General features: G+C 38.8%; 2 protein-coding genes across 9 annotated transcripts in view; both read left to right on the top strand.

Moving 5' to 3' along the window:
* LOC127625195 (histone-lysine N-methyltransferase EHMT1-like) overlaps positions 1–11,118 on the top strand; it is a 43,313-nt gene extending 32,195 nt beyond the window's left edge. For all 8 annotated transcript variants that reach the window (XM_052100316.1, XM_052100320.1, XM_052100317.1 and 5 more), the window contains 11 exons: positions 75–176; positions 2,507–2,611; positions 2,867–3,021; positions 4,482–4,649; positions 4,764–4,908; positions 5,113–5,190; positions 6,546–6,661; positions 6,912–6,998; positions 7,165–7,243; positions 7,488–7,663; positions 9,500–11,118. In XM_052100316.1, coding sequence (XP_051956276.1) covers positions 75–176; positions 2,507–2,611; positions 2,867–3,021; positions 4,482–4,649; positions 4,764–4,908; positions 5,113–5,190; positions 6,546–6,661; positions 6,912–6,998; positions 7,165–7,243; positions 7,488–7,663; positions 9,500–9,683 — 1,395 coding nt within the window. In that variant the 3' untranslated portion in view covers positions 9,684–11,118. The remainder of the gene's footprint in view (positions 1–74; positions 177–2,506; positions 2,612–2,866; positions 3,022–4,481; positions 4,650–4,763; positions 4,909–5,112; positions 5,191–6,545; positions 6,662–6,911; positions 6,999–7,164; positions 7,244–7,487; positions 7,664–9,499) is intronic.
* A 4,479-nt stretch (positions 11,119–15,597) lies between these two features.
* LOC127624941 (probable voltage-dependent N-type calcium channel subunit alpha-1B) overlaps positions 15,598–25,642 on the top strand; it is a 152,719-nt gene continuing 142,674 nt past the window's right edge. Inside the window, exons 1-3 of the mRNA XM_052099873.1 lie at positions 15,598–15,860; positions 18,964–19,069; positions 21,664–21,803. Coding sequence (XP_051955833.1) covers positions 15,598–15,860; positions 18,964–19,069; positions 21,664–21,803 — 509 coding nt within the window. The remainder of the gene's footprint in view (positions 15,861–18,963; positions 19,070–21,663; positions 21,804–25,642) is intronic.

Genomic DNA, 25,642 nt, shown 5'->3' with positions numbered 1-25,642 from the left:
GAATGTGATATGCAACTTCCATTTCCTGTGAGACCTCCAAAACCACTGTTGACATTGTTTCCTTTACTTTCCAGGATGTTGAAGGCTCAACGTGTCTTCATCTTGCTGCTAAGGCTGGGCATTTTGACATTGTACAACATCTGCTGTCTACAGGCCTTATAGATGTTAATTTTCAGGTAAAGGACTTTCTGTTGCCTTAAGCTTATGTCTTGGGAAACTGAGACCGGAGTCGTTGGGGTTTCAACGTATCAGTAGTTACACTTTGCCAAAATTATCTTAGCAACTTATCCTGTTTTAAAAGATTACTGCGCAATACTTAAATCTAATCTAGTAATCTAAAGATACTGTACCTCCTTTGTCTCAATAAAAACCCTGATCACATTCTCCAGACATACAGCTGTGGCTAAAAGTATTGGCAGTGACATAAATTTTGTGTTTTGCAAAGTTTGCTGCTTCAGTATTTGTAGATAATTTTTTCACATGTTTCTATGGTATACAGGAAAACAATGATAAGCATTTCATAAGTTTTAAAGGCTTTTATTGGCAAAAACATTCAATATATACAAAGAGTCAATATTTACAGTGTTGACCCTTGTTCTTCATAACCTCTGCAATTCGCTCTGGCATACTGGATATCAGCTTCTGGGCCAAATCCTGACTGATGGCGATCCATTCTTGCCTTATTAGTGCTCATAGTTGATCGCAATTTGTGGGTTTCTGCTTGTCCACTCGACTTTTGAGGATTGACCACAGGTTCTCTATGGGATTAAGATCCGGGGAGTTGCCTGGCCACGGATCCAATGTTCAAATTTCAAAAGAGCCACTTCATTATTACTCTTGCCTTGTGACATGGTGCTCCATCATGCTGGAAAATGCACGGATCATCACCAAATTGCTCCTGGATCATTGGGAGAAGTTGTTCTTGCAATAGGTTTTGATACCATTCTTTATTCATGGCAGTGTTTTTGGGCAGATTCGTGAGAGAGCCAACTCCCTTGGATGAAAAGAAACCCCACACATGGATTCATTCATTCACACATCCACGTTCACCTTTTCTTCTGCAGACTATCGATGTTCCAGATGTCCCAAACAGTCGGAACGGGGCTTCATCAGAGAAAATATCTTACCACTAGTCTTCTGCTGTCCAATCCTTGTACTTCCTGTGGAATTTCAGTCTGTCCTTGATGTTTTTCTTGGAGAGAAGTAGCTTCTTTGCTGCCCTTCTTGACACCAGGCCATTGTCCAAAAGTCTTTGCCTCACTGTGCGTGCAGATGCTGCCAATATTGAGAAAGCTCTACACTGGCGTTGACACGATTCCATAGCTGACTTCTCAGGAAGAGACGGTCCTGGTGCTTGCTGGACACTCTGGGACATCCTGAAACCTTTTTCACTGCAGTTGAACCTCTCCTTGAAGTTCTTGATCCGGTAAATGGTTATTTCAGGGGCAATATTCTTTGCAGTAATTTCCTTGCATGTGAGTTTATTTTGATGTAACGCTATGATGGCTGCACGTCTTTCTTTAGAGGTAAACATGGCTAACAAGAACACAATGATTGGAAGCACTTCTTCCCTCCTTTTATAGCAATCATTCTGCTCTATTAATCCAATCAGAATGATAGAGTGATTTCACCTGACTAGTACTCGTTCACACTTTCCCAAGTGCTGCTGATATGATTAGTGAAATGATGTTAGCTGGTCATTTTGTGCCAGGGCCAAAAAACAGTGAATTTTTTTTGCTTTTAATTTTTTAATTTGCTTTAATTGCTTTTTGCAATTATTTAAAATGCATCTGATCACTCTGCACAATAATCTAGAAACAATATGAATCAACACCACAACAACTGAAGCAGAAAACTTTGCGAAACACAAAATTTATGTCACTGCCAATACTTTTGGCCAAGGCTGTACTTATTTCTCCATCTTTGGAATAAGTTTATCAATGCAAAATTGAGCTCTTTGTCTGGGTAATAAGTCAATAATTGTTGGGGTTTTGATGGCATAACAAAGATCACCAACAATTAAAAACAGTTGTCCTAAAGGTGCTGCCAGCAATTTGTTTCCATGGAAAGTATGACATTTTTTGTACTACTCCATGAAAGATATGAATGAAATAAGTGTCCTGAGATATCGCACTGGTCTCTGTGACAGCTCTAGACTCTGTAATAATTTTGCGTGTTGGGAGCAGGCGGTCGGAGATGAGCCCAAAAAATCAGATGTGGGTATCTATTTTTATATTATTATCTCAACAACAACAACAACAAAAATACAAACAATTATTTTATTTACAATTAATTTATTTTTGATAACAATAAACAGAAAAGAGAGCGGTGAACATGGAGTAAAATTCAGCTGGAGCGCTTGGGTGTGGGATAGAAACTTGCTGGAACAGGATGGAAAAAACAGTCCTGTGCAGAGTCTATAGACCTCTACTGTTACATTTCAGAAGCAACTGTCCTGCAGCTAGAGGTTGAGAGAGTTGTAATGTAGTTGTGTTTCCTGTCGCAGGATGATGGAGGTTGGACAGCCATGATTTGGGCCACAGAGTACAAGCATGTAGACCAAGTGAAACTCTTACTCTCCAAAGGGGCTGATATCAACATCAGAGACAAGGTCAGTATGCCATTTTGGATGCCATTGTGTTTAAGATTCTTGGTGACAAGATTGAGGGTCAGTTTTGTATCTAAACCTGTAATCTTCATGTAAGAACATCAAGTGTTCTTTAATTGGTTGGTAGGTTGGAGTTTTCTTAATTGGGGCAGGAGAAACGGTTCAGCGTCGAAGAAATGACACACATCACCTGTGTTACGAATTACGACTGCTTGAAATGCAGTGCTTTCAACCTGTTGCAACTGTAATCTTTTCAAGGAGGAAAATATCTGTCTGCACTGGGCGGCATTCTCCGGCTGTGTTGAGATAGCCCAGACCCTGATGGCTGCCAAGTGTGACCTCAACGCAGTCAATATGCACGGAGACTCGCCTTTGCACATAGCATCGCGAGAGAACCGGCTCGAATGTGTCAAGTGAGTAAACCTCCTTTGGACTGTATTGATCCACATGGATTTATTTGCAAATTAGCCTTCAATCACACAGGTTCATATTTAGTGAGCCAGACCTCACCAGGCTCATATTACAACTTGGGGAAGTCTGATGACACTTCTTCCTAGAGGAGAACTGTACTGCAGGATTATATCCGTATCTGATGTCTTAATCAGGTGTTTGTGTAGATGCTAATAAGCTTAAAGCTACATTTTTAGTGGGGATTGGATCAATGTGAATCCAGATTCATTGGAGCTGGACACCAGCAATAAAGGGTTACTCTCATTTTTTGGATGATATTTTTTTTATTGATCTTTTGTGGCAGGCAGTTATAGTGATTGGTTGGAGCCCAGAATGTAATATTGCCACAGAAATGGATGCATACACATGCATAATGTCCTCTTTGAAGCATTGATACATACAAGAAATGTTATTCATAAAAATAAGAAAATACCGTTGCCATTTATTCTTAAAGGCCTATTTACACCAAGATACACCAAGGCTGTTTGCTTTGAATTTTCACCTTGAACAAGACTTGAATTGAGTAGTAAAATTTTGAAAACTCAACCAATTAGGTATGAGATATTGGATCATGTGTCTGAAACAAGTATTTTAGATAGACAGATATTTTTGTTTTTTTGAGTACAAGCAACTTAAATAAAGGTCATGGGTAAATAAAGGGTGCTTTCACACTAGCATTTTTGGTGTCACCCGCGTTATAATGACATTAGAGTTTGAATTGATTGGGTGGTGTGAACACTGTTTTCTGTACTCTAGTGCACACCCACGAACCACACCCATGTCCGCTTGAAAAGGTGGTCTGGGGAACGATTCAAGTGAGCTCCGGTGTGGTTCGCTGCTGATGTGAATGTTTTCGTACCAAATCGCAGAAGTGAACCGCTATTGATGGCGGATATTGCAATTATTCTGGTTTCATTAATTTCTCATACCAGCTTGTGTCCAAATAAATCACCTTTAGAGAGCAGCTCACATTCTTCACATCTCTTGCAATGCATCCGCGGGCTCGCAGTAGACAAACCTTAACATTCATCACATCATTGTACACTCAATGCATCCGTGGCAGACAAACAATTGTTGTTTTGTGCATGTAAAGTTTTGGTGGTAATTCTACAGAGATGAATACTTGAATAACACAGCAAAGCTGATGGCTTCTTGAGTTTTTGCCTAGTTACAGTGCTAAACAGCTGCCGCTTGTATTCATGTTGATGACGTAATCTGACAGAGGTTCGGACCCATAAAATATAATGTGAACAGATACCAGCAGGGGATGGGGGAGGTTCCAAGCAATTAAACCAAGTGTGAAAGCACTCTTAATAGATTTATGAAGGTCATGGAAACTCATTGATCAAAAATATTTGGAACCATGTTCTTTGAGGAGAACATGGAATAGACCTGAAACATTTCTCTCTTGCTTCTCATGTAGTTTGTTTCTGTCACGGGGGGCTGATGCAACCCAGAAGAATAAAGAGGGAGAGATGCCCATGCAGTGCTGCAGCCAGAACTCGAAGGTTTGGAGCGCTCTGCAAGCTAGCAAGAAGCAGAGAGAAGCTAACATCAACCTGAAGGCCCCTGCAGAGAAGCTGCTCAACAGGTACAACTGCTTCATACTTATCTCAGTATTCTCCAGCTCACAGTATAGACATCCTTAACTCTTCAACAATTAAGACTTAAATGGGCCCATAATTCACTGTATAACTGTGTTTAGGGACATTGCCAGAGGCTATGAGAAAGTCCCCGTCCCGTGCGTGAACGCGGTGGACAATGAACCCTGTCCTGACAACTACAAATATGTCCCTGATAGCTGTGTGACTTCCCCAATGAACATTGACAAAAACATTACTCACTTGCAGGTAAACAAGGTCAAGACTCTCTTTTTATCATTTTTATTACAGCTCTTTTCTATTCTCTACAGTGTTTATTAATGTTAGGACAAGAATACCTCATCTTGGCTCTCTAGAAAGTGAAGAGTTGATCGCTTGGCTAAGTCAGAGCACTGCATTGATGATAAAGCTCAGAATAAAGACTGTCTTAAATGGTGTTTCTCCACTTCACAGTACTGTGTTTGTAAGGACGACTGCTCTTCAGCTAGCTGCATGTGTGGCCAACTCAGCTTACGGTGCTGGTATGATCAAGTAAGTTAATTTGTGATCATGAATCTGTAAATTGTTGAGACACTTGGAGAACGAGAATTAATTCAAAAACACACAGTTCCATGAATTACAATTCCTGTGTCTGTTGATGTTGTTTAACTTGACAGACATCTCCACCTAGAGGTTGAACTAGCTAAGTACAAGTCAGTTTGCTATAGTCTGGTCATAATTGTGGACATTTTTTACCATGCAAGTTGTCTCCTATCTGTGTAATGGACATTAATTATTTCTCAAAACATGCAACGGTTTTGGACAGGTGTGCCGTTACTCTTCTATCCAATCAGACCAACAATTTTTGGCTTAAAGTAATAGTTCACCCAAAAATGAAAATTCTCTCATTTACTCACCCTTATGCCATCCCAGATGTTTATGACTTTCTTTCTTCTGCTGAACACAAATGCAGGTTTTTAAAAGAATATTTCAGCTCTGTAGGTCCATACAATGTAAGTAAATGGGTGCCAAAATCTTGACACTCCAAAAAGCTCATAAAGGTATCATAAAAGTAATCCATACTCCAGTGTTTTAATCCATATCTTCAGAAGTGTTATGATAAGTGTGTGAGAAACAGATCAATATTTAAAGGGATAGTTCACCCAAAAATGAAACTTTTCTCATCATTGCATTTTAAGGACCTACTTAAGAAGAGCAGAGATATTTTTCTATTTTTCTTCAAATGTGTCCTGGTTAAGAAATGAAGTCCTACACACCTGGGATATCACGGGGGTGCGTAAATAATGAGAGAATTTTCATTTTTGGGTGAACTTTTAAGTCCTTTTTTGCTAGAAATTCTTCTCCCTGCACAGTGGGACCGATATGCATGAAGAATGTGAAAGTAAATGTTAAAGTGGAGATTGACTGAGAAGGGAGGAGAATTTACAGTAAAAAGGACTCAAATACTAATCTGTTTCTCACCCACACCTATCATATCACTTTTGAAAACTTTGATTTAACCACTGGAGTCTTATTGATTACTTTTATGCTGACTTATGTAATATTTGGAGCTTCAAAATATTGGCACCCATTCACTTGCGTTGTGAGGACCAAAAGAGCTAAAAAAAAACTCTTTGAAATCTCCATTTGAGTTCAGCATTTGAAAGAAACTCATACACATCTTGGATGGCATAAGAGTGAGTAAATGATGAGAAAATCTTCATTTTTGGGTGAACTATTCCTTTAACATGCAATAAACTGGCAAAAAAAAAAAAAAATATATCTATATATATAATTCCCATAGACCTGCATTAAAGGAGGTCTATAAAATATAAAAGTCAAGTTAAAAGTTGTTCAGGTATACTTATCAGTGTTAGAGATTAAATGTTTTGTGTTTGTGTCTTCAGGAGAACCGTCTGTTACCTGAGTTCTGCAGTGAGGAACCGCCCCTTATCTTTGAGTGTAACCATGCCTGCTCCTGCTGGAGAACCTGCAAGAACCGTGTAGTACAGAACGGACTGAGGTACATCCACTTACATTCTGGATAATCAAATCCAAAGAATTACTTTTGTCAAAAGTTGTCTGGTTAAACCGTTTTCAACCTTCATGTCTGAAAGTGTGGTCCCAAAGCAAATGTATTATGTCAATGCGGTTGACAAATATGTATTTTTAACTGCGTGGCCATTGGCCAATGTCTCCGTATTCACATATGGTGAAGTTTAACTGTAATATATGATACAAAATGAACTGTTTCCTGCTAAATGACATCTTAGGATAAGACTGCAGCTGTTCAGGACAAAGAAGATGGGATGGGGTGTCAAGACGTTACAAGATATCCCACAAGGAACCTTTGTTTGCGAGTGAGTCTCTTAACTACATCCCTTTCATGTTCCTACAAGTTTATGTAGTCTGTATTATATGCGCCTGATTCCTGTGTGGAGTTAATGCAGATGTTTTTTTAGGTGTGTCAGTATGGATATGAATGTGTGATTACAGAGTTTGCGCACTAATATCTTCTTTCACCAGATACGTGGGTGAGATCATCTCTGACACTGAGGCAGATGTCAGAGAGAATGACTCCTATCTTTTCAGTCTGGACAGCAAGGTATAGGCATCCTTAAAATGTCTTCCTTACAAAATCACATTACCACCCCTGTCTGCTCCCTTAAATAGCAGACTATCTGCACTCCTTCCTCCCATAAACAAAATCTGGATGTATTGTAATTTTTGTATTCTGCTCTTTTGCCTTCTTCATACAAGTTTAGAACACAAGGGTGACTAAATGATCAGAGAATTTTCACTTTGGGTGAACTGTCTCTTTAAGTTACTGTCTTTCACATCTGTTACAGGTGGGTGATATGTACTGTGTTGATGCCCGATTCTACGGTAACATCAGCCGCTTCATAAACCATCACTGTGAGCCCAATCTGTTCGCCTGTCGAGTGTTCACCTCTCACCAGGACCTCAGGTTTCCTCACATCGCGTTCTTCGCCAGCAAGAACATCACCGCTGGAGACGAACTTGGGTCTGATTCAAACACTTGTGTTGTTTTTGTTCATTTTCTTGTTAAAACTGAGGAGAAATTATCACTTCATTTGAAATCATGATGACATGTGTTGGTAGATTTTTTTTTCCAAGTGTTTTTCCTTTTCTATTTAAGGGTGTTTCTTCTACTTGCAATTTAATGTCCCGGGGTTAATTTTTATTAAGAAGAACAGATTTCTCCTTTATCACCAGACCTTCATTATTTATTTTTGATACTTTTCAAATGCATTTTTATTCATAGATCTTACCGTTTTAACCTAGTCCCAGACTCAGACGTTCAGTATTAAACTATGAAAATCCATTATAAAAATTGAAATGACTACATGTTTAAAACTATGATAATCAAAGAGTAAATAAACATAAAACATTTCAATGTTTGTGTGAAAATTACTTCTACCAATTTGTTAAAAATTGTGTTCCACAGTTGTGGCATCATTCCACAAATACCAAAAACTTTTGCCCATAATATTTTTTATATATATATTTATTTATGTATTTATATTTTTCTTTTTTTTTCCAAACGTTTATGTTCTTAGAGTCAACAAAAGTGTCAATGAAGAGCATGCATAACATAAAAAATGTGAAACAAGTGATGTTTGAAGAACAAAAGTTCAAGGTTAATATCACTTTTAAGCAAAAACAAACAAATTGTTCCAAATTGCAAAAAAAAAAAAAAAAAGATGTATTGTCTGTATTAAGAATACATAAAATATTAGCTGTAGCAATACAAAACAGTAGGCCATTTTATTTCAGAAACACATAAAATGTAATTTCCATCATCATTTCCACTACGGAATTCCATTAAACACCATATAGAATTTAAGATGTAGTGAGAATTCTTTTCAGTTGACATAAATTGCTTAAATCGACAGTGATGCATGTACATACAAAACTGCCCATTGTCATTGACAAATTAAAAAAATTGGTGAGAGTGTGAAAAATCTTTTAACCAGGGAGTAAAAACGTATAATTTTTTATTTCGGTACGTTATGAGCAAAAACAGTATTTTTTCGTTCTGGTTCGGAAGTTCTGCAGCTTCTTTTCCAAATGGTAACCAGTTAGAACGAAATAAAACAATGGTTAATTACATTCTTTTTTTAAATTACATTACTCTGTGCTAAGGGGTGGGTGAAATACCAATTGCAACGTTGCTAGTTTTTGCAAGAGAAACCTGGACCTGGGCCCGTATTCACAACAATCGTAAGGTTAAAAGTAGCTCCTAAAGGGGAAATTTAGGAGCAACTCTTAAAAATTAGGGGCGTGCCACTCCTAATTTTATGACTCGTAAAATTGTCATCTAAGTGTAATTCATGATGCATTTTTTTAAACTTTTTCCCCTTTTCTCCCCAATTTGGAATGCTCAATTCCCAATGCACTCTTAAGGTCCTCATGGTGGCTTAGTGACTCGCCTCAATCCGGGTCCAGGAGGACGAATCTCAGTTGCCTCCGCTTCTGAGACGTCAGTCCGCGCATCACGTGGCTTGTTGAGCGCGTTACCGTGGAGGCGTAGCACATGTGGAGGTCCACGCTATTCTCCGCGCTATTCTCCGCATTTAAAAATACAATTTTCACTCCAGAACAAATGGAAACGACTTAGTTCCCGTTTACGTCGGTTACATTCCGCTAAATGTTTTGTACATTTTCGGCTTTCTTTCTTTGAACTGTTTTTAATCCCTGCTTTTAAAAAGACTTTACTTTATAGAAGTCCACAGTGCTAAAATTTCGAAGTTTAAGAAACACAGTATGTGAATGAAATTTCTTACATTAAACCTCTTTATGTATTAGTACTCATTTGCAAACATTATTCTCTCCCCAGGTTTGATTATGGTGATCACTTTTGGGACGTAAAGGGGAAGCAGTTCAGCTGCCAGTGTGGGTCCTCCAAATGTAAACACTCTGCAGCAGCCATCGCCCAGAGACAGGCGGACAGCACGCCGGGTCACCAGCAGCCCAGCACCCTGCCCGATACCAGCTCCTCCACCCCATCCAGCCCCAGCTAAACTCCCAACAGCCACGTCTCTGCCATAAAACATCTGGTTCTCCACCATCTGTCTGCCTGTCACCTCTTTTATCACCAGCACCGGCAAACCTCCTGGACCTTCTACCCACCTGGGGCACTTGATGCTACATCCACAGTGCCATGTTTGTAGCGTAGTCTTGTGGTTAGCCAACCTGATTGGTTGACGCTTCGGTTTGGGGGCTAAAAATACAAGGTGCACAGTTGGACTGGCGTTAGAGATATTCAGTCCTAACTTGTTTTGTATATTTTTCCTTAATTTTCAGCTCCACCACTGATATCGCTATACTTCTTCCAATGTAATAAAAATGATTTCTTTATAGATTTCTGTTCTCTTGAGTATAAGATAATGTTTGGACCAGTTAAGGGATTATGTATTAGTCTGGTACGTTACCATTAAATACTACCTTACTCTTGTCAACAAGCAGTCCACGCACATCTTTAAAAAAAACAAAAGATAATTTAACACTTCAGTTTTTAGTTTGATAAATTTACAGAATATGCAGCAAATCATTTTATGATATTGAAAACTGACCTTGTGTTTCTTGATACAGACTTTTCCCATTGCAATCCGTTTTGTGCTCAGGAGTGTGCCGTATTAATGTCAAATGAACTATAGACTCACGTATGAGCTCTCTTCTGTGTGTAGCTTCTCTCAGTTGGACATGAGCTCTGATGCAAAGCGTCAAGTCAGTGCTACCAACATGAAGAATCTAATCTGCACATTCTTTACCTATTTTCCTTGACTAAAAATGCTTTTTAATGGCGAATCGCCATTGAAAGTACCAATTAATCCAGGACTAGGCTAAATAAGAGTCTAAAAACCAGCCCTATGGGTTACTTTTGTGCATGAAACAGGCCTGAATTGACATGTCTGTTCTTTTACGCATATTTCGGGCAGCCAGTCACTGCAACAGAAAACGGTAAAATGGTTTGAACATTTCTGTACGTACTTTCAGTTAGAATGATGGAACACATTAGCATGCTTTTGAGGCACGTGCTTTAGGAATAGGACCAGAATGTTTAGCTCTGGTGGATGAAGTGAGGTATATGAAAATTCAAATGGTGCTGAAAAATGGTTTTTGTTTTATTTTTGTATTACTCACTAAGTGAATATAAGTTGTAAAATACTATAAAGCAAGTGTTTCATTTTTTTAATTTTTTTTTTTCATTTGTATTTTTACATTTACCTTTTCTAACAGTAGTTGACATATTTAGCCTGTATTGATTTTGTTTCATAAGTTCATGTGTATAGTGAAGCTATTACTGTCTTTTTAAATGTTGATAATGTAGTCATGTTCTTAGTGATAATCCAGACATTTAGACACAAAACGGGGATTAAAAAGGAAAAAACCTGTAACATATTTCTGAACATGCAGGACAAGTTGCACACGTTTTTTTTTTCCCCCCAATAAAGTTAGTACTAATAAAAATTTTAAATATCTGTCATTATAATGTACTGATATTATGCAAATCTAAACTCCAGTTTTGGGAGCCTGAAACATGTAATATATGTCACTGGATCTTTAATGTTTTGTGACTTGGTGTTTCACTTTTAACCCAAAAATGAACATTCAGTCATCATTTACTCATTTACATAATTTTGTTCCAAACCCAAATGACTCTTCCGTAGACTACAAAAGGAGATGTTTGGTGGAATGTTAGCCTCAGCCACCATTCACCTCTGTTGCATCCTGTTTCCATACAATGGAAGTGAATGATGAATGAGACGCCCCTAACATATTTTGAATATTATGGAAGAAAGGAAGTCATTTTGGTTTGGAACAACATGTAGGTGAGTAAATGTTGATTGAATTTTCATTTTTGGGTGAACTATCCCTTTAAGCAGTCCAAAGTAAGTGTCCACAAACAAGACCAAAAGGTTTTTTTAATATAAACTGAATAATTGTTTTCTTCCTGATTACAGAGAGAAAGAAGTGCTGTAATTGATCCAATGAAATGCAAGCTGTTGATAGTGGACAAAAGGCTGATGATAAAGGCTTTTAACTAACGAGACAGGAAACCGCCTTTCCGCATTCCACAGTGACTAACTTTAAGACTTGAGTATGCCTCACTCTTATAGTGGTTAGCACATTCATGAGGATTGTGGTTTGTGAATGCACTACATTAGAGCTGAGAAATTGGATCCTGAAAATTCATAGAGCTTTATAAGATTAAGCAATAAGCAATGAGGAGATCAACACAGTATAACTCTGACTGGGAGGAGAGAAAGTCTACTGTGATCTATGGTAGGAGATGCATTGGGTGTGAATTAGTTTGTTTGATGATAATGATTGATATCCACCTGTATCACAATGCTTTGCACTTTCGTAAGAATGGGTGGTGGTGTGAATAACTTGTGACCTGATTTGCCAAAATGGAATAGGCCTATGTACTGTATGTGGGTGAATCTCAGTAAAACATATTCAGGTCACATTTCACCTCAGAATGGAAATAAGATTTTATTTTGAGTAAAGAAAACCAGGCAAAATTTTGGACCATTAGAATATTTTGCATTTTGACATTAAACATTAAATTAACATTAGAGATTAAAATGACTCTGAAATAACAAATTATCATTACTGTATTTCTTCTGTGCTTTTTAAATATTGGTCATATAAAGTCACAATGCAAAAGACACAATGGTCCAAAAAATGCTTTATTTTCTTTAAGAATGGGTTTTTATTTGTCTTTTATTTATTTTGGGGTGACGAATGATCCAGAACAGGTTTTGTTTGATTCTCTTTTGTATTCATTTTTTGGCCCATTTCAAACATGCACCTGTCTCACTCCTTTAATCTCACTATAATTTAAACATTTATTTCAGTTAATCTGTTTATCATCTCTCATCTTATTTCAATAATAAAGCCGTCCGATTGGCCACATTTAGAACATGGCGGATGTTGACTCAGGGGGCAGAGTTTAGTTCCTGGGCTCAATGTCCTGAACTACCTGACAAGCAGAGGAACAGAGAAGCAGCTTTTACTGAACTATCAAGTAAAAACAGTCTGTATGGGGGAACTCAGGCTGCAAGAGATGACCGGAACACTCTAGAAAACATCAAATACGACTCTGTTATTGAGCTGGAGAGGCCCAGTGACCTGAAGGATACAGATATCATCAATGCCCATGAAATGTGTCATGACAGGGTCACACCATGGGAGGACAGGTGAGCCAGAAGCAATAAAAGATGTTTGTAAGGTAATCTAATTAATTTCTTGAATGTGAGCTCTAAATTGTAATGTTTCAGAAAACACTGGTGAATTAAGATGAATTTTCCAGCAACTAAGTGGAATTTGACAACTTGTAATTCATTATATTAGTCACTAGGGGGCTTAAGGTTCCAGAGGGGGGAAAGAAAAATCTACACAGAGATGTTGGCACCAATTAATCCAAGTGCATTTCAGCTGTAATGCTGATTGCATTTTCCTGTCGATAGCAACAATAGAAAGACATCAAAGAACTGTCCCGAGATCAGAATTGCACATCTGGCTCCAACTCCGTTAAAACTGGTTTCCCTCATAAAATGTTAGTATTTGTAATTTGGCAGTGTCTTTAACTCCTTTCCACTGCAATGCCCCAGAGTGTTGTAGGATGAAGCTCTGGCATGGGGTACAAAATCGCCACACATCCAGAAATTTGTTAAACAGCCTGGAGTCACTCATGAGAATGTTACGCCTCTAGGTCTGCACTGGCTGCATACACACAGAAAAACCTTCATACTTACTGATTTTAATGCCATGAGCTAAAGCATCTGGACATACTGGAAAAATTATATATATATGTATTGAGAATCTTTGCTGCCTTGGAGAAGTGAAGAAGGCCTTTATGGAGGGTGGGTCTGGTTTAGCTATCATGGTGGGGACCAAATGTCCCCATGAGGAATAATAAAATGACTAAATATTATCTTTTTAAGCTAAAATGAAATCTAAAACATGCAAAAAGGGTTCTTCTGAAGAACATAAAGATTTTTAGAAGAATGTTTTAGCTCTGTAGGTCCATACAATGCAAGTAAATGGTGTCCAGATCTCTAAAGAGTTCTAAACTCTGTTAGAGTTCTAGTCAAGGAGCACAAAGGCAACATAAAAGTAATCCTTGTGACTCCAGTGGCTAAATCCACATTCTTTGTGCATATCACCACCTACTGGTTGGGGTTGGTCAAAGGTGAAGATTTATAATAAAAAAAAAAAAGAACTTGAGGGACTTAAGAGGCTGAGTAAATGACAAAAATTTCATTTTTGGGTGAACCCAAAAATAATAATAATAATTAAGGTTGGATTAGATTTAGGTAAGTATTGTATTGTATTTTTTTAATTAAAATGTTTTCCACAATATGTAGGGTTATTTTGGATTAGTCTGTCCATCCATCCATCCATCCATCCATCGTCAACCGCTTATCCTGTGTACAGGGTCGCGGGGGGCTGGAGCCTATCCCAGCTAACATTGGGCGAAAGGCGGGGGACACCCTGGACAGGTCGCCAGTCCATCGCAGGGCTGGATTAGTCTGTAGTGACCATAATTGGCTTATATCCACCGATCAGCCACAACATTAAAACCACCTGCCTATTATTGTGTAGGCCCCCCTCGCGCCACCAAAACAGCGCCAACCCGCATCTCAGAGTAGCATTCTTAGATGCTATTCTTCTCAACACAATTATACAGAGCGGTTATCTTAGTTATCACAGACTTTGTCAGTTCGAACCAGTCTGATCATTCTCTGTTGACCTCTCTCATCAGCAAGGCTTTTCGTCCACAGAACTGCCAACCACTGGATGTTTTTGGCACCATTCGGAGTAAATTCTAGAGGCTATTGTGCATGAAAATCCCAGGAGATCAGCAGTTACAGAAATACTCAAACCAGCCCGTCTGGCACCAACAATCATCCATGTGATTATCTAATCAGCCAATAGTATGGCAGCAGTGCAGAGCATAAAATCAAGCAGATATGGGTCAGGAGCATCAGTTAATGTTCACATCAACTATCAGAATTGGGAAAAAAATTTGATCTCAGTGATTTGGACCACGCATTATTGTTGGTGCCAGATTGATTGTTTGCTTTTTTTTTTTTTTTTTTTTAAAGATACATATATATATATATATATGTTTGTTGTTTTAATCAGCATTATGACACAAATGCAGTCGATTGAGTTTAACTTGTATTGAACCCGGAATATTCCTTTAAGTCTCCAATATACATTTGGAAATTAAACAATGAGACATAAGCAGTTTTAATGTTATAAATAACATTTAGTGATGATCAATTAAGACTCCCTCCTCCCCCACGTGCTCTCCAGCAGGTGGTCCTGCCTATTGGGCCGTTTGGGTCACATGTGAGGAACCTCGCGCACCAGCGTACTCTCATTTGGCACCATTCGTAACGTGCTCGTCTCCAAGTGGAAGGAGGTGGAATTGTGTTTTGCACGCCAAAAAAGCATAATTCCTGAAAATATAGCACGTGTCTTACTGAATACGGAATACATTTTGATGGGTTTCTTCGCGCTTTTGACATGCCTGTAACTGTCAATGTATTTTTTCGTCTAGTATGAAGGGCAAGTGATGGCGTGCGTTTTGGTTTCGTGACCTGTCAGCGTGGATCAGGTTGTGATAGATGGATGTGGCATGAATTGGATGGTTACACATTCTCCATTGTTTGAAATTCGCTTTACGGGGATTCCATTCATATGACAGGTTTCCAGTTTTATGCCATTTCCAGAGCAATGGAGTGAGGCGAAGGCGCACAGGGAGCTGGATAAAAAGGAGAGACTTTTTGTTCTTATTTTACTTGACAGAGACACACACTAATGGGGACTCCAAGTGGTAACAGAGGTCTTTACTGTAATGTTCACTCGGCGTCTACTGTTTAATGCCAGTTTGGATTTTACCTGTTGGATATCTGCATGTCTAGGATGGCTCGCTTTGGAGACGATCTGCCCACCCGCTATGGAGGTCCAGCGGGCGCCGGGAGAGGGGGAGCCCGGGCGGGAGGTCCTCCTGCCGGGCAAAGAATGTACAAACAGTCGATGGCTCAGAGAGCCAGGACAATGGCTTTATACAATCCTAAGCAAACCAAACAGAATTGTTTTACTGTCAACCGGTCCTTGTTCATCTTCAGCGAGGACAATGTCATAAGGAAATACGCCAAGAGAATAACGGAATGGCCATATCCTTAATATTTCAGTTTTACGCAAAACGCATGCCTTTGACATCACCTTTTTTTTTCTACATCATTGAGTGCCATTCATTTTTAGGAGCAAATTCACGCACAGTTTTAGATTTGACAGCAGCCAAATGAACTGGTGTGCTTACATGCGTGGTGTAATTGTGATTGCGTGCTGTAATTGTGATTGACACTAAGACATCTTTTGTCTTCCCATGTGTGCGCGCACTTTATGGCATTTGGCAGCCGGTGGTCGTGTCAGGGTGTTGGCTGACGCGCCGTTTTTATTTTCTAATTGGAGCGTACGAAAGTCGTGCACTCACTCAGTTGTTTGGCAGTTCAAGTAAATATTTGCATTGAGACGCCGGACAACTGGTTCAAACCACTCGTGTTTCAGTTGTGATTAGCTACTCTTTGCACGGAATGTCACGTCCACCACAAATTTTTTTTAAATTATTTTTTATTTATTTTTTTTTTTTATTGGAACGAATTGTCCACGCTAGTGTTGAAATATTTTCATGATCATAAATTTTTTTTTAAATAAATAAAAATCCATCTTAAGTTACTTTTACGTGTAAATGGAAAGATACATTTCTAAAAAATGTGTGTGGAGGTCGATTTCTCCACAGATAAGGGGCCGTTCACACCGAACGCGTGTGTGCGTCCGTCCGCGCTGTTTTCTAATCGTTTTATTCGATATACCGACGTATTTGGCCATTTTGCCAAATTTGCCAATTTTTTATTTTTTGCATTTCAGCGTCTCGTGCACGAGCGCCGCGTAGACGCCTTGACAGGTTTAAAAGAATGTAAACTTTAATAAACGTCTCAAGACATCTACGTATGCGTTGCGCTGCGCTTTATTTATCGCAAGAACTCGTTCAGTCTGATGCTACGCCAAGTGCCTAAAACCCCCTTTACCCCCTGTAAAATCACTGTAACGCACGGCCTTGAATGCTCATTGCTTTGATTAAACGACGGCAACATCAATGTGATAAAATACCCCAATGTGCATGAAACAGTTTTAATTAACGATAATAATTAAAAATTCTTCCGCTAACAATTATAGTTCTTTGGCCTATCTGTATTCCGCTAACATTGCCAAGCAACTTGGCGAATTAATACTGTGGTCAAAGTGTGCTCATGTCGCTGTTTTACAACGGCTTCAAACGCAGCTCATCCAGTCATGATTTAAAAAATCATTTTGTAATATTTATTTCGATAGATTTCGTGAAACTAGAGTCGTTGTTCAGTATATAAAAAAGGTAATAACCCAAGTTCTTTCAGTTTGGATAGCACAGTGGTTCTGAAGAACTGGAGCGCTCTCCAGGGTCCTGAAATCTCGCCACAAACGTTTCAGCCATCCAACATTTACAATAATTACATAACGCACAGTGCTATCAGATATTCTCCCTTTATTTTGTTATATACATCGTATTTTATCTTTAAGGATTTGCTAAAAATGCAGGATTTTCCTTTGGTTTCCACTCCATTAGGCCATGTAGTGTCCCCCAAGGGGGTAACAAGAATGAGATTGAAGTGACCATTGGACCTTTCCTTTCTTCCACAAATAGCAATTCCATAAAGACTAAAGCCGCAGGGAGCAAACACGGAAAATGAATCAGAAAAAAAGGATCCTGTTCTAAAATGAAGTCCAATGGCTGACCACCCATAAAGATGTCAGCAGCCCCACCATCCTTTCAGGATTTCATTTTAAAAGGTCTTAAGATGTCAAAGATTTTAATAATGACAACACCTATGGGCTTTTACAAACAATTTGTAGATGCAATAAGGTGGGGAGCACAAATAGAACTGCACTGAGATTATAATCCATATTGCCAACCTCATGGGGAATTGTGATCTCTGCTAGAGCAGCACCTCATCGGAGATCTTGAAAGCACGATTCCCTCATTTTTCACATCCATACCTTTTTATGTCATTTCAGACATAAAGGGAAGTGGGGTGGATAAATTCAGGTTCTGCTAGCATTATTAATGGGTTTGAAAATGGTCGTCTAGGGATGCCAAGGACACAAAGGGATGTTGCATGTCAATTGTTTGTAAGGTATGTGAGTTGGCTTCTGTTAGGGTTGGTCTTATTTTTGTGGTAATGAGTTAATGATTTAGGGTTTAAATGAAACAACCCTCTTGTCCTTGGTGTAATGTTTGGGGAAATTTACAAGCAAATACCTCTGAGCAGGCTCGTAAGCCATTCCTTAAACATTATGATTGTGTATACTTAAGTACAGATACTCAATACAACATTATGAGCATTAAAGGTGCTATTTGGATATTGCTATGTTTGCTTGAGCACAAGCCCGGCATAGCCAAACTGGCTCAACCAATGGTGTGAGATTGGGGTTGGACAATGTTTGGGTGACCAATATCAGATGGTGGGAGTGTTTGGGAAACCTGTTTGAAATCATTGCTTTTGCAGGCATGGAAATTAAACATTTCAGTTTAAAGCTTTAAAGGGATAGGTCACCCAAAAATTAAAATTCATAATTTACTTACACATCTGGGATGCCATCCCAGATGTGTATGATTTTCTTCTATTGAACACAGAGATTTTTAGAAGAATATTTCAGCTCTGTAGATCCTCACAAAGTGAATTGGTACCAACATTTTGAAACACCAAAAGCACATAAAGGCAGCATAAATGTATTCCCATACCACTCCAGTGGTTTAATCCATATCTTCAGAAGTGATTTGATACAGTAAGTGTGGGTGAGGTGTGGGTTATTCACATTCTTTTAGCATATCGCCACCTACTGAGCAGGGAGGAGAATTGATAGTAAAAAAAGGATTTAAATATTGTTCTGTTTCTCACCTACACCTATCATATATCTTCAGAAGCCATGGATTAATCAACTGGAGTTGTATGGATTAATTTCATGCTGTCTTTATGTTCTTTTTGGAGCTTTACATTTCTGGCCACCATTCAGTTGCAATAAATCTCAGTACAGAGCTGAGATATTCTTCTAAAAATCTTTGTTTGTGTTCAGCAGAAGAACAATATCAACACTGTTCCTGTCCAGTGCACATCAGATGATTTGTCATAGTATTAACAGCTTTTTCATCATACTGATGTTTTTCCTTGACTTGTCCACTCCATTTGAGTACCTGATCCTCGCCACAATCATTGCCAACTGCATCGTACTGGCCCTCGAGCAGCATCTGCCAGCCATGGACAAGACCCCAATGTCTGAACGTCTGGTAAGTATCAACAGATCTGATTCTTTGTTTTCTGTTCTTTCGTCTTTGTTTTTCTGTTCCCCTTGAATATGACTTCTGCCTGTAAACTCTTAAAGGGATAGTTCACCCCAAAATGAAAACTCTGTCCCTTTAAGAGAGAGAAAAAGCAATGCAATGCTTTCAGTGAAAAGCATAGAGAGACAGAGTGTGAGAGATCAGTGTGTATTTGGCTTGTCTTTTCTTTCCACCCACACACCCGACATCCCTGATGGAGTATATTGATTGATCATTTTTATTGGTCTTGCACTGGTAGTGTGGGTGACCAGTGAGCCTGCCAGAGCAGAGGATGTTATTCTGCTCTCAGAGCACCAATCTAGGTCCATAGAGGACCACCCAAGCACTCCACACAGGAGCCATGTCTCTTGTCTCATTAAAACCCATCCTGCTGGGAACCATTGACGAATGTGTGCATAACTACTGCTTCTCCATGATCCGACCTTAACCCCTGCAGAGCAGAGCTTTGATCTTCTTGAATTGTGTCTGTGTGTCAAATGATACAACATTGCTGCTTCAAAGCATGCTGTTGCGCAATTAAAGCCAGCACTGGACTGGCTGGCGGATTAAGGCAGTAATAGTCTCTTTGTGAGGCTGAATATGCAGGCCGTGATGTTGGATTTCCAGGCTTCCTCGAGGAGCACTACGATCACAGAGAGGGAAGACAGCATGAGCAGATAAGGTCAATGACACACTCTCATATGCAACCACCCAATACTGCTTCAAGTTAACAGAGAGATTGCACCAAACCAACTTTGAATGTAAATATGAACACACCAAAGGCATCAAAGTAGGCCTGATGATTGAAGGAATAGTTCATCCAAAAATGTTGCCATTGATGTCAAACCTTTGAAAATCCACACATGCAAATTAGATTTTTTTGGGGGAGTGAACTGTTTTGAAACCTTTAAGGACTTGGGTTGAAACACATATATTGCAGGTTTGATCTCACATTGAGGCAGGTCTTAACTGGAGAGTTATTGCGATCTTCACTGTCCTTGTGGCAGGCCTCTCAACCCCAGGTTGCCCCAGGAAAAATGCAACCTGTCAAACCCATCAACAATCGGTTTGGTTAACACTGAGACACAACCAGTTTCCTACCTGTTGTCAAACTAAACTGTTCCCCTGATACACTAACACTACTGACAGGATGTTCATTATTCATAAACTCTTTGGTTCTATACATAATAGATTGAAATATGATGTCTGCAGCCGCGCTCACTCATTTCCCAGCTCCCATAAATCATCCGTTATGCACAGCCTCACATCTGCTCCAACAAGCATATTTTTGCCAAGTGATTTCAGAAAGAAAAACACTATAGGTGCTGTCTATCCCCACGAAGTTAACTAGAGTATTATTAAGATAAAATATAAACACCAATAAAGCATCATTTAGCCCTAGACACCTTATGGGAGTATTCAACACAAATCCGTTGTATGTTTCTTTAATAATAATTTTTGATTTGCAAGTGGAAGGTTATATAATTGATTGCCAAAGGCACAATTAATTTACAGACAGTATAAAGGTTAAAATCTTTATGCTATCTGTAAATTAATTGTGCCGTACTTTCTACTTTATTCCACTTTGCACCCATGCTGCACCAAGCTATAATCATAAAACAGCACCATGCTGTTGGTTTCCAAAGACTGCCATATATTGCTAGGAAAAGTTTTCCATCAAAAAGAGGCTCATAAGAAGCGGGGTTGATAATTGCACTCATAAAGAGGGAGGGATTTCTGAAAGCAGAGCAATGGAGAGGTTAGTCTGGTGTAAGTGCCTGTACAGCCGCAGGGCTCTGGTGACATTAATGGGGATGAGTTCAAAAGCAATGCGACATGCTGCAGCCAGGACTGAATCTCTTTAGAAGAGGTTTAAGACATAAAGTACATTCTTCTAACAGATTCCATAAGTAATACTTGGTATACGCCTTCCAGTTTCACTTGGAGGAATTTAAACCTATGATGTTGGACATAAGCTCTATCGACAGCATCTGGGGCATCACAGAGAATTATTTTAAAAGCAAACGAAAAAAAAAGCTCTTGCAATGAAGTCTAATGGAATTCTCAGCTTGTGTATTTATTAAACGTGGGGTTTTTTAGACTGTAAAGTGGTCTATTGTTATTATTATTAGAACTTTATGAATCCCCGCAATTAATATAGGGCTGTAGCAGTGCTTCACACAACAACACAATATCTAAACAAGAATACAGCATACAAGATCACACATTGAGAATAAATAGTAAAGATACATAAAAATACAATAACAATGATAAGAAACGTTGATATCACCCATTACATAATTGAATGGCCACAGGCACAAATGTACATTTATATCAATTTTCATGGCACCTTACACCACATAGGTCCCGTTTCCACCCTCCCCATCAATTAAGTCCATACATCTTGACCTCTTCTATATGAGCCATGGAAAAGATTCAACCCATATTCTTTCATTTGCTTTCTCTCTTTCTCCTGCCATGCTTCATTAGACGCTCTCTGCTTTTGGACAAAAAAAAAAAAAAAAAGAGTTATCCTTCTTATTTGCTCTCTCTTCTTGCAGGACGACACAGAGCCCTACTTTATCGGAATATTCTGTTTCGAGGCCGGCATTAAGATCATTGCCCTGGGCTTCGTGTTTCACAAAGACTCCTACCTACGCAATGGCTGGAACGTAATGGACTTTGTGGTCGTTCTGACAGGGTAAGTCCACAGCCTGCAAGCTGGGGAGGCTGAAGCAGTTTAAAATGACTGCATATAGACCTTGTGTGTGTGTGTGTGTGTGTGTGTGTGTGTGTGTGTGTGTGTGTGTGTGTGTGTGCTCTATATCTTCTTGAAAGTAAGGGATCGGTTTTATTTTTGCAAAAGTGCCTGTTACAAAGTGTTCTAGTCTGGTTCCCTTCTGTATTACTGTAAACATTGCCTTATGGCTCATCCTGTACTCTGAGGAAAGTTGAGAGTTTTCAGATTTTGCAAGATTTTGGATTCTACCAGCTTTAAAATAGACTTCTGTCATTTGAGATCAGCTGTTAAGCCTGCTAATTACAGTAAACAACTAACTTCATGACTTGAAGCAGAGCTCTGGGACAGTTTGTGAATGCTCTCTGATCAGGAGGCTTGGGATGCTGGCGTGCAGTTTTTTATATATATATATATATATATATATATATATATATATAAAACTGTATGATTTAAACAACTTAAATATATATATATATATATATATATATATATATATATATATATAATTTTTTATTTTTTTTAAATTAATAATATTAAGTGGAACACGAAAAAAGTGATAAGTAGAATGACAGCCTCATTCACCAATGACTTTTATTGTATGGAAAAAAGTCAATTGTGACTGAGACTTTCATTCTGCTTAATAAGTAATATTGTGTTCCACAGAAGAAAGTCATGCAGGTGTGGATTAAAACAGCATGAAATTGAGTAAATGCTGACAGAGTTTTTGTTTTTGATATCCCTTTGAGTAGACTCACTGCTCATGCCAACCGCATAGGTGTGCAAATGTTATCACATCTAAATCTTACCCCCCCCCCCTCCCCAAACCTTTGGGGTCAGTGCTTTTCTCACTGCCAGACAGTGCTCTGTTGTTACCATTGACTATTTTGACCTTGACAACAGCAGTCTGGCTCCATGTTGTCCTTAGGCAACCTGTTTGGCCTTGAGACAATGGCATGTTCTGTTCCTTAATCTCAATTTTCTTCCTTTCACCGTAATCTTCCTCATCTAATGCCCACTGTTGTCAAAGTATTATTTGAGCTTTAAAGTTGTTTAAATCATACATTTTTACAGTCATTTTAGTGTTTTAGAGTTTGTTGACATTACATCGTCATGACAACAAAGTTGTAAAATTGGCTATAACTTTATACACAAAGGCTAGTTATTTTATCACTTGAAAATCATGTTAGCACACATATTGTTTACATCTTGTGACTATACTTTTGTAGTTTTACTTGTAGGGGCAAGTGGTAATTAACATAATGCCACTAATGATGTCGACTGAGCATAACGTGTATTGAACCCGGAATATTCCTATAACATCTCCTTTTGTGTTCAACGGATGAAGTAAAATCATGTGAAAATTTGGTCATAATTCACTCATCCTCATTTCTTTCCAAATCTATAACTTTCTATCTTTTGTGAAACACAAAAGGAAATTTGTGGGATTGGGAATAACTTCAAAGCTTAAAAAAGGACCCAAAAGTATCATTAAAGTAGTCCATGCAAGTTAGCACTGTTTACAGTCAAACCGCCTTTCTTATGTACTTATGAACACACAATGGACGTCAAGATTTTCACTGAAAATTACTTAAATTTTGGGTATGCCTTTGTCATGTTCCGTTAGAAGACTTGGAAAATGATGGAGGAGTTGCAAGGACTAATTTGACAGTTTAGAAACATTGCATTGAAAACATTAACTTTGAAAAGAAAGTCATATTGGGTTAAAACAACACAAGGGGAAATTAGTAAAGGTGAACTAGTGATAACTGTAGCTTACATGTGGGCCATGAAACTAATCAGATCCAAAAGATGCTTTTGATGTTTCATAAGATGACATGAGATGCACTCATACCCTCCCAAGAACCCACCAATCCCATCTTTTTACTTGCTTTTTTTCCTTTAATCTTTTTTTCTGTCCAGCTTTATTCCTCTCATCATCTTTCTACGTGCTGTGAAGGTTCTTGTTAATTGAAAGATATCTTTGCTGAAGGTGAAATCTCAGTAGTGTGTGTTGCCCTGTCTTCTCATATTCATCCTAAATGATTATTTAGCTCCTGGTGGAATCACTGTCGTCATCGTGAGGCTGAATTTTAATGGGCGACACACAGAGACGTGAGGCACAGTAGAGGTGACAGAGAGGGCATCATTGTAAGGGCAGCTTCAAAACCAAAGACATTTTCAGGGCTAAACTTAATTGGAAATGAAGCCAGTGTGATGAAAGCGGAAGAACATAAACAGGAGATCACCATCACCATCAAGCAAACCTAAAGTAAAGACTTTTACATTTTCTGAAGAAGTGTGGTGCCAGGAGATGTTTCTGTCAAAGAGTTGACTGGCTCTTTTAACTGTAAGGCGGAAATTTGATTCAAAGCACATTGTTGTTGCTTGGGTGATCTGGGTGGTTGCTAGGGTATGGCTTACTGCCCCAAGTCAAAAGAGCCACCCTGAAGTCTCAATGATGTTCTGGTTCCTATGTCTTTCCTCTGTTTCTTAGTACATTTTAGCCAAGCTGGCCTAACTTTGACCTAACTCAATATTCAGTTGTTTAATGAATAGGTCGGTGTACTGTGTTGCTCTGGGCAGCAGCAGACCTTTAATCTAAAGCTATCAGACACCAAGAGTGTCTAATAGGAGAATAAATCTCCCCCTCTGATGTTCAGATCAATTGTACAGAGTCCAGCAGAAACAACGTGAACAGGGCAGGGAGGTGAGGGAGAGAAAGATGGAGTGGTCTTTTAAAAAAGGAATAACAGTAGGGCATTTATAATGGTTATTGAGGTCTATGGTCATTTAAGCAACCACAAATTCTGGTTGACTTTCCAGGGGAACATGTCCAGGGTCCAAATAACACTTTCAACCTGGTCTCATAGTATCACTATACCTATATTTTTGAAAACCGATTTTTAACTTTTGCCATAGACTGGACATTTTGATGATCAAATATGGGTAGGAGTAGTTGTGCTACTCTAGTAATTCATTGTATGGTGTTTTTGTTGAGCATCTCTTTGTCTCCGGGTGTCACTATATCATGTAGAATTCAATGGATGTTCTTGCTAAATGCTGTTCTCTTGCTACATATGTTATGATTTCTTATTTGACTATTATTAGATTACTTATTTGGCTTTTGTTAGAGCAGTGGCCTAGTGGTTGGTGCACATGCTGCAGGCATGTTGCGTTGTGATGCCCATGTGTCTGACACAGGTTCCAATCTGGTTTTTGACAAGTCCAGATTTCTCATACTAAATTGTTTAAACAATTCTAACAAAATCTAACATAAAACAAATGTAATCTGAGTAAACACAAAATACAGTTTTTAAATGATAATGTTTTTTATTGAAGCAAAAAAGTTATCCAATACCAACTGGGCCTGGATGGAAAAAGTATTTGCCCCCTTAGTTACTAAATCCCCAAATCTATGAAACCGCATTCATAATGGGGTTAGGCTGGACTAGACACACCCAGCCCTGTTCAATCAAGTCAACACCTAAACTTTTTCAGCAGCATGAAGTTGGCTAAAAATCTCACCCAGTATCACACTATGCCAAGGTGGAAAGAAATTCCAGAAATGATGAGGAATAAGGTGATTGAAGTACATCAGTCTGGGAAGGGTTATAAAGCTACTTTATAAAGGCTCTGGGACTCCAAAGAACCACAGTGAGAGCCATTATCTCCAAATGGAGAACATTTGGCACAGTAATGAACCTTCCCAGAAGTGGCCGACCTTCCAAAATTCCTCCAAGAGCACAGCGACGACTCATCTAGGAAGTAACAAAAAAGCCAAGGACAACATCCAAGAAACT

This window comes from Xyrauchen texanus, chromosome 31 (assembly GCF_025860055.1).
Source record: "Xyrauchen texanus isolate HMW12.3.18 chromosome 31, RBS_HiC_50CHRs, whole genome shotgun sequence".
NCBI classification, from domain to species: Eukaryota; Metazoa; Chordata; class Actinopteri; order Cypriniformes; family Catostomidae; genus Xyrauchen; species Xyrauchen texanus.
This window is presented reverse-complemented; position numbering and strand designations above follow the sequence as displayed.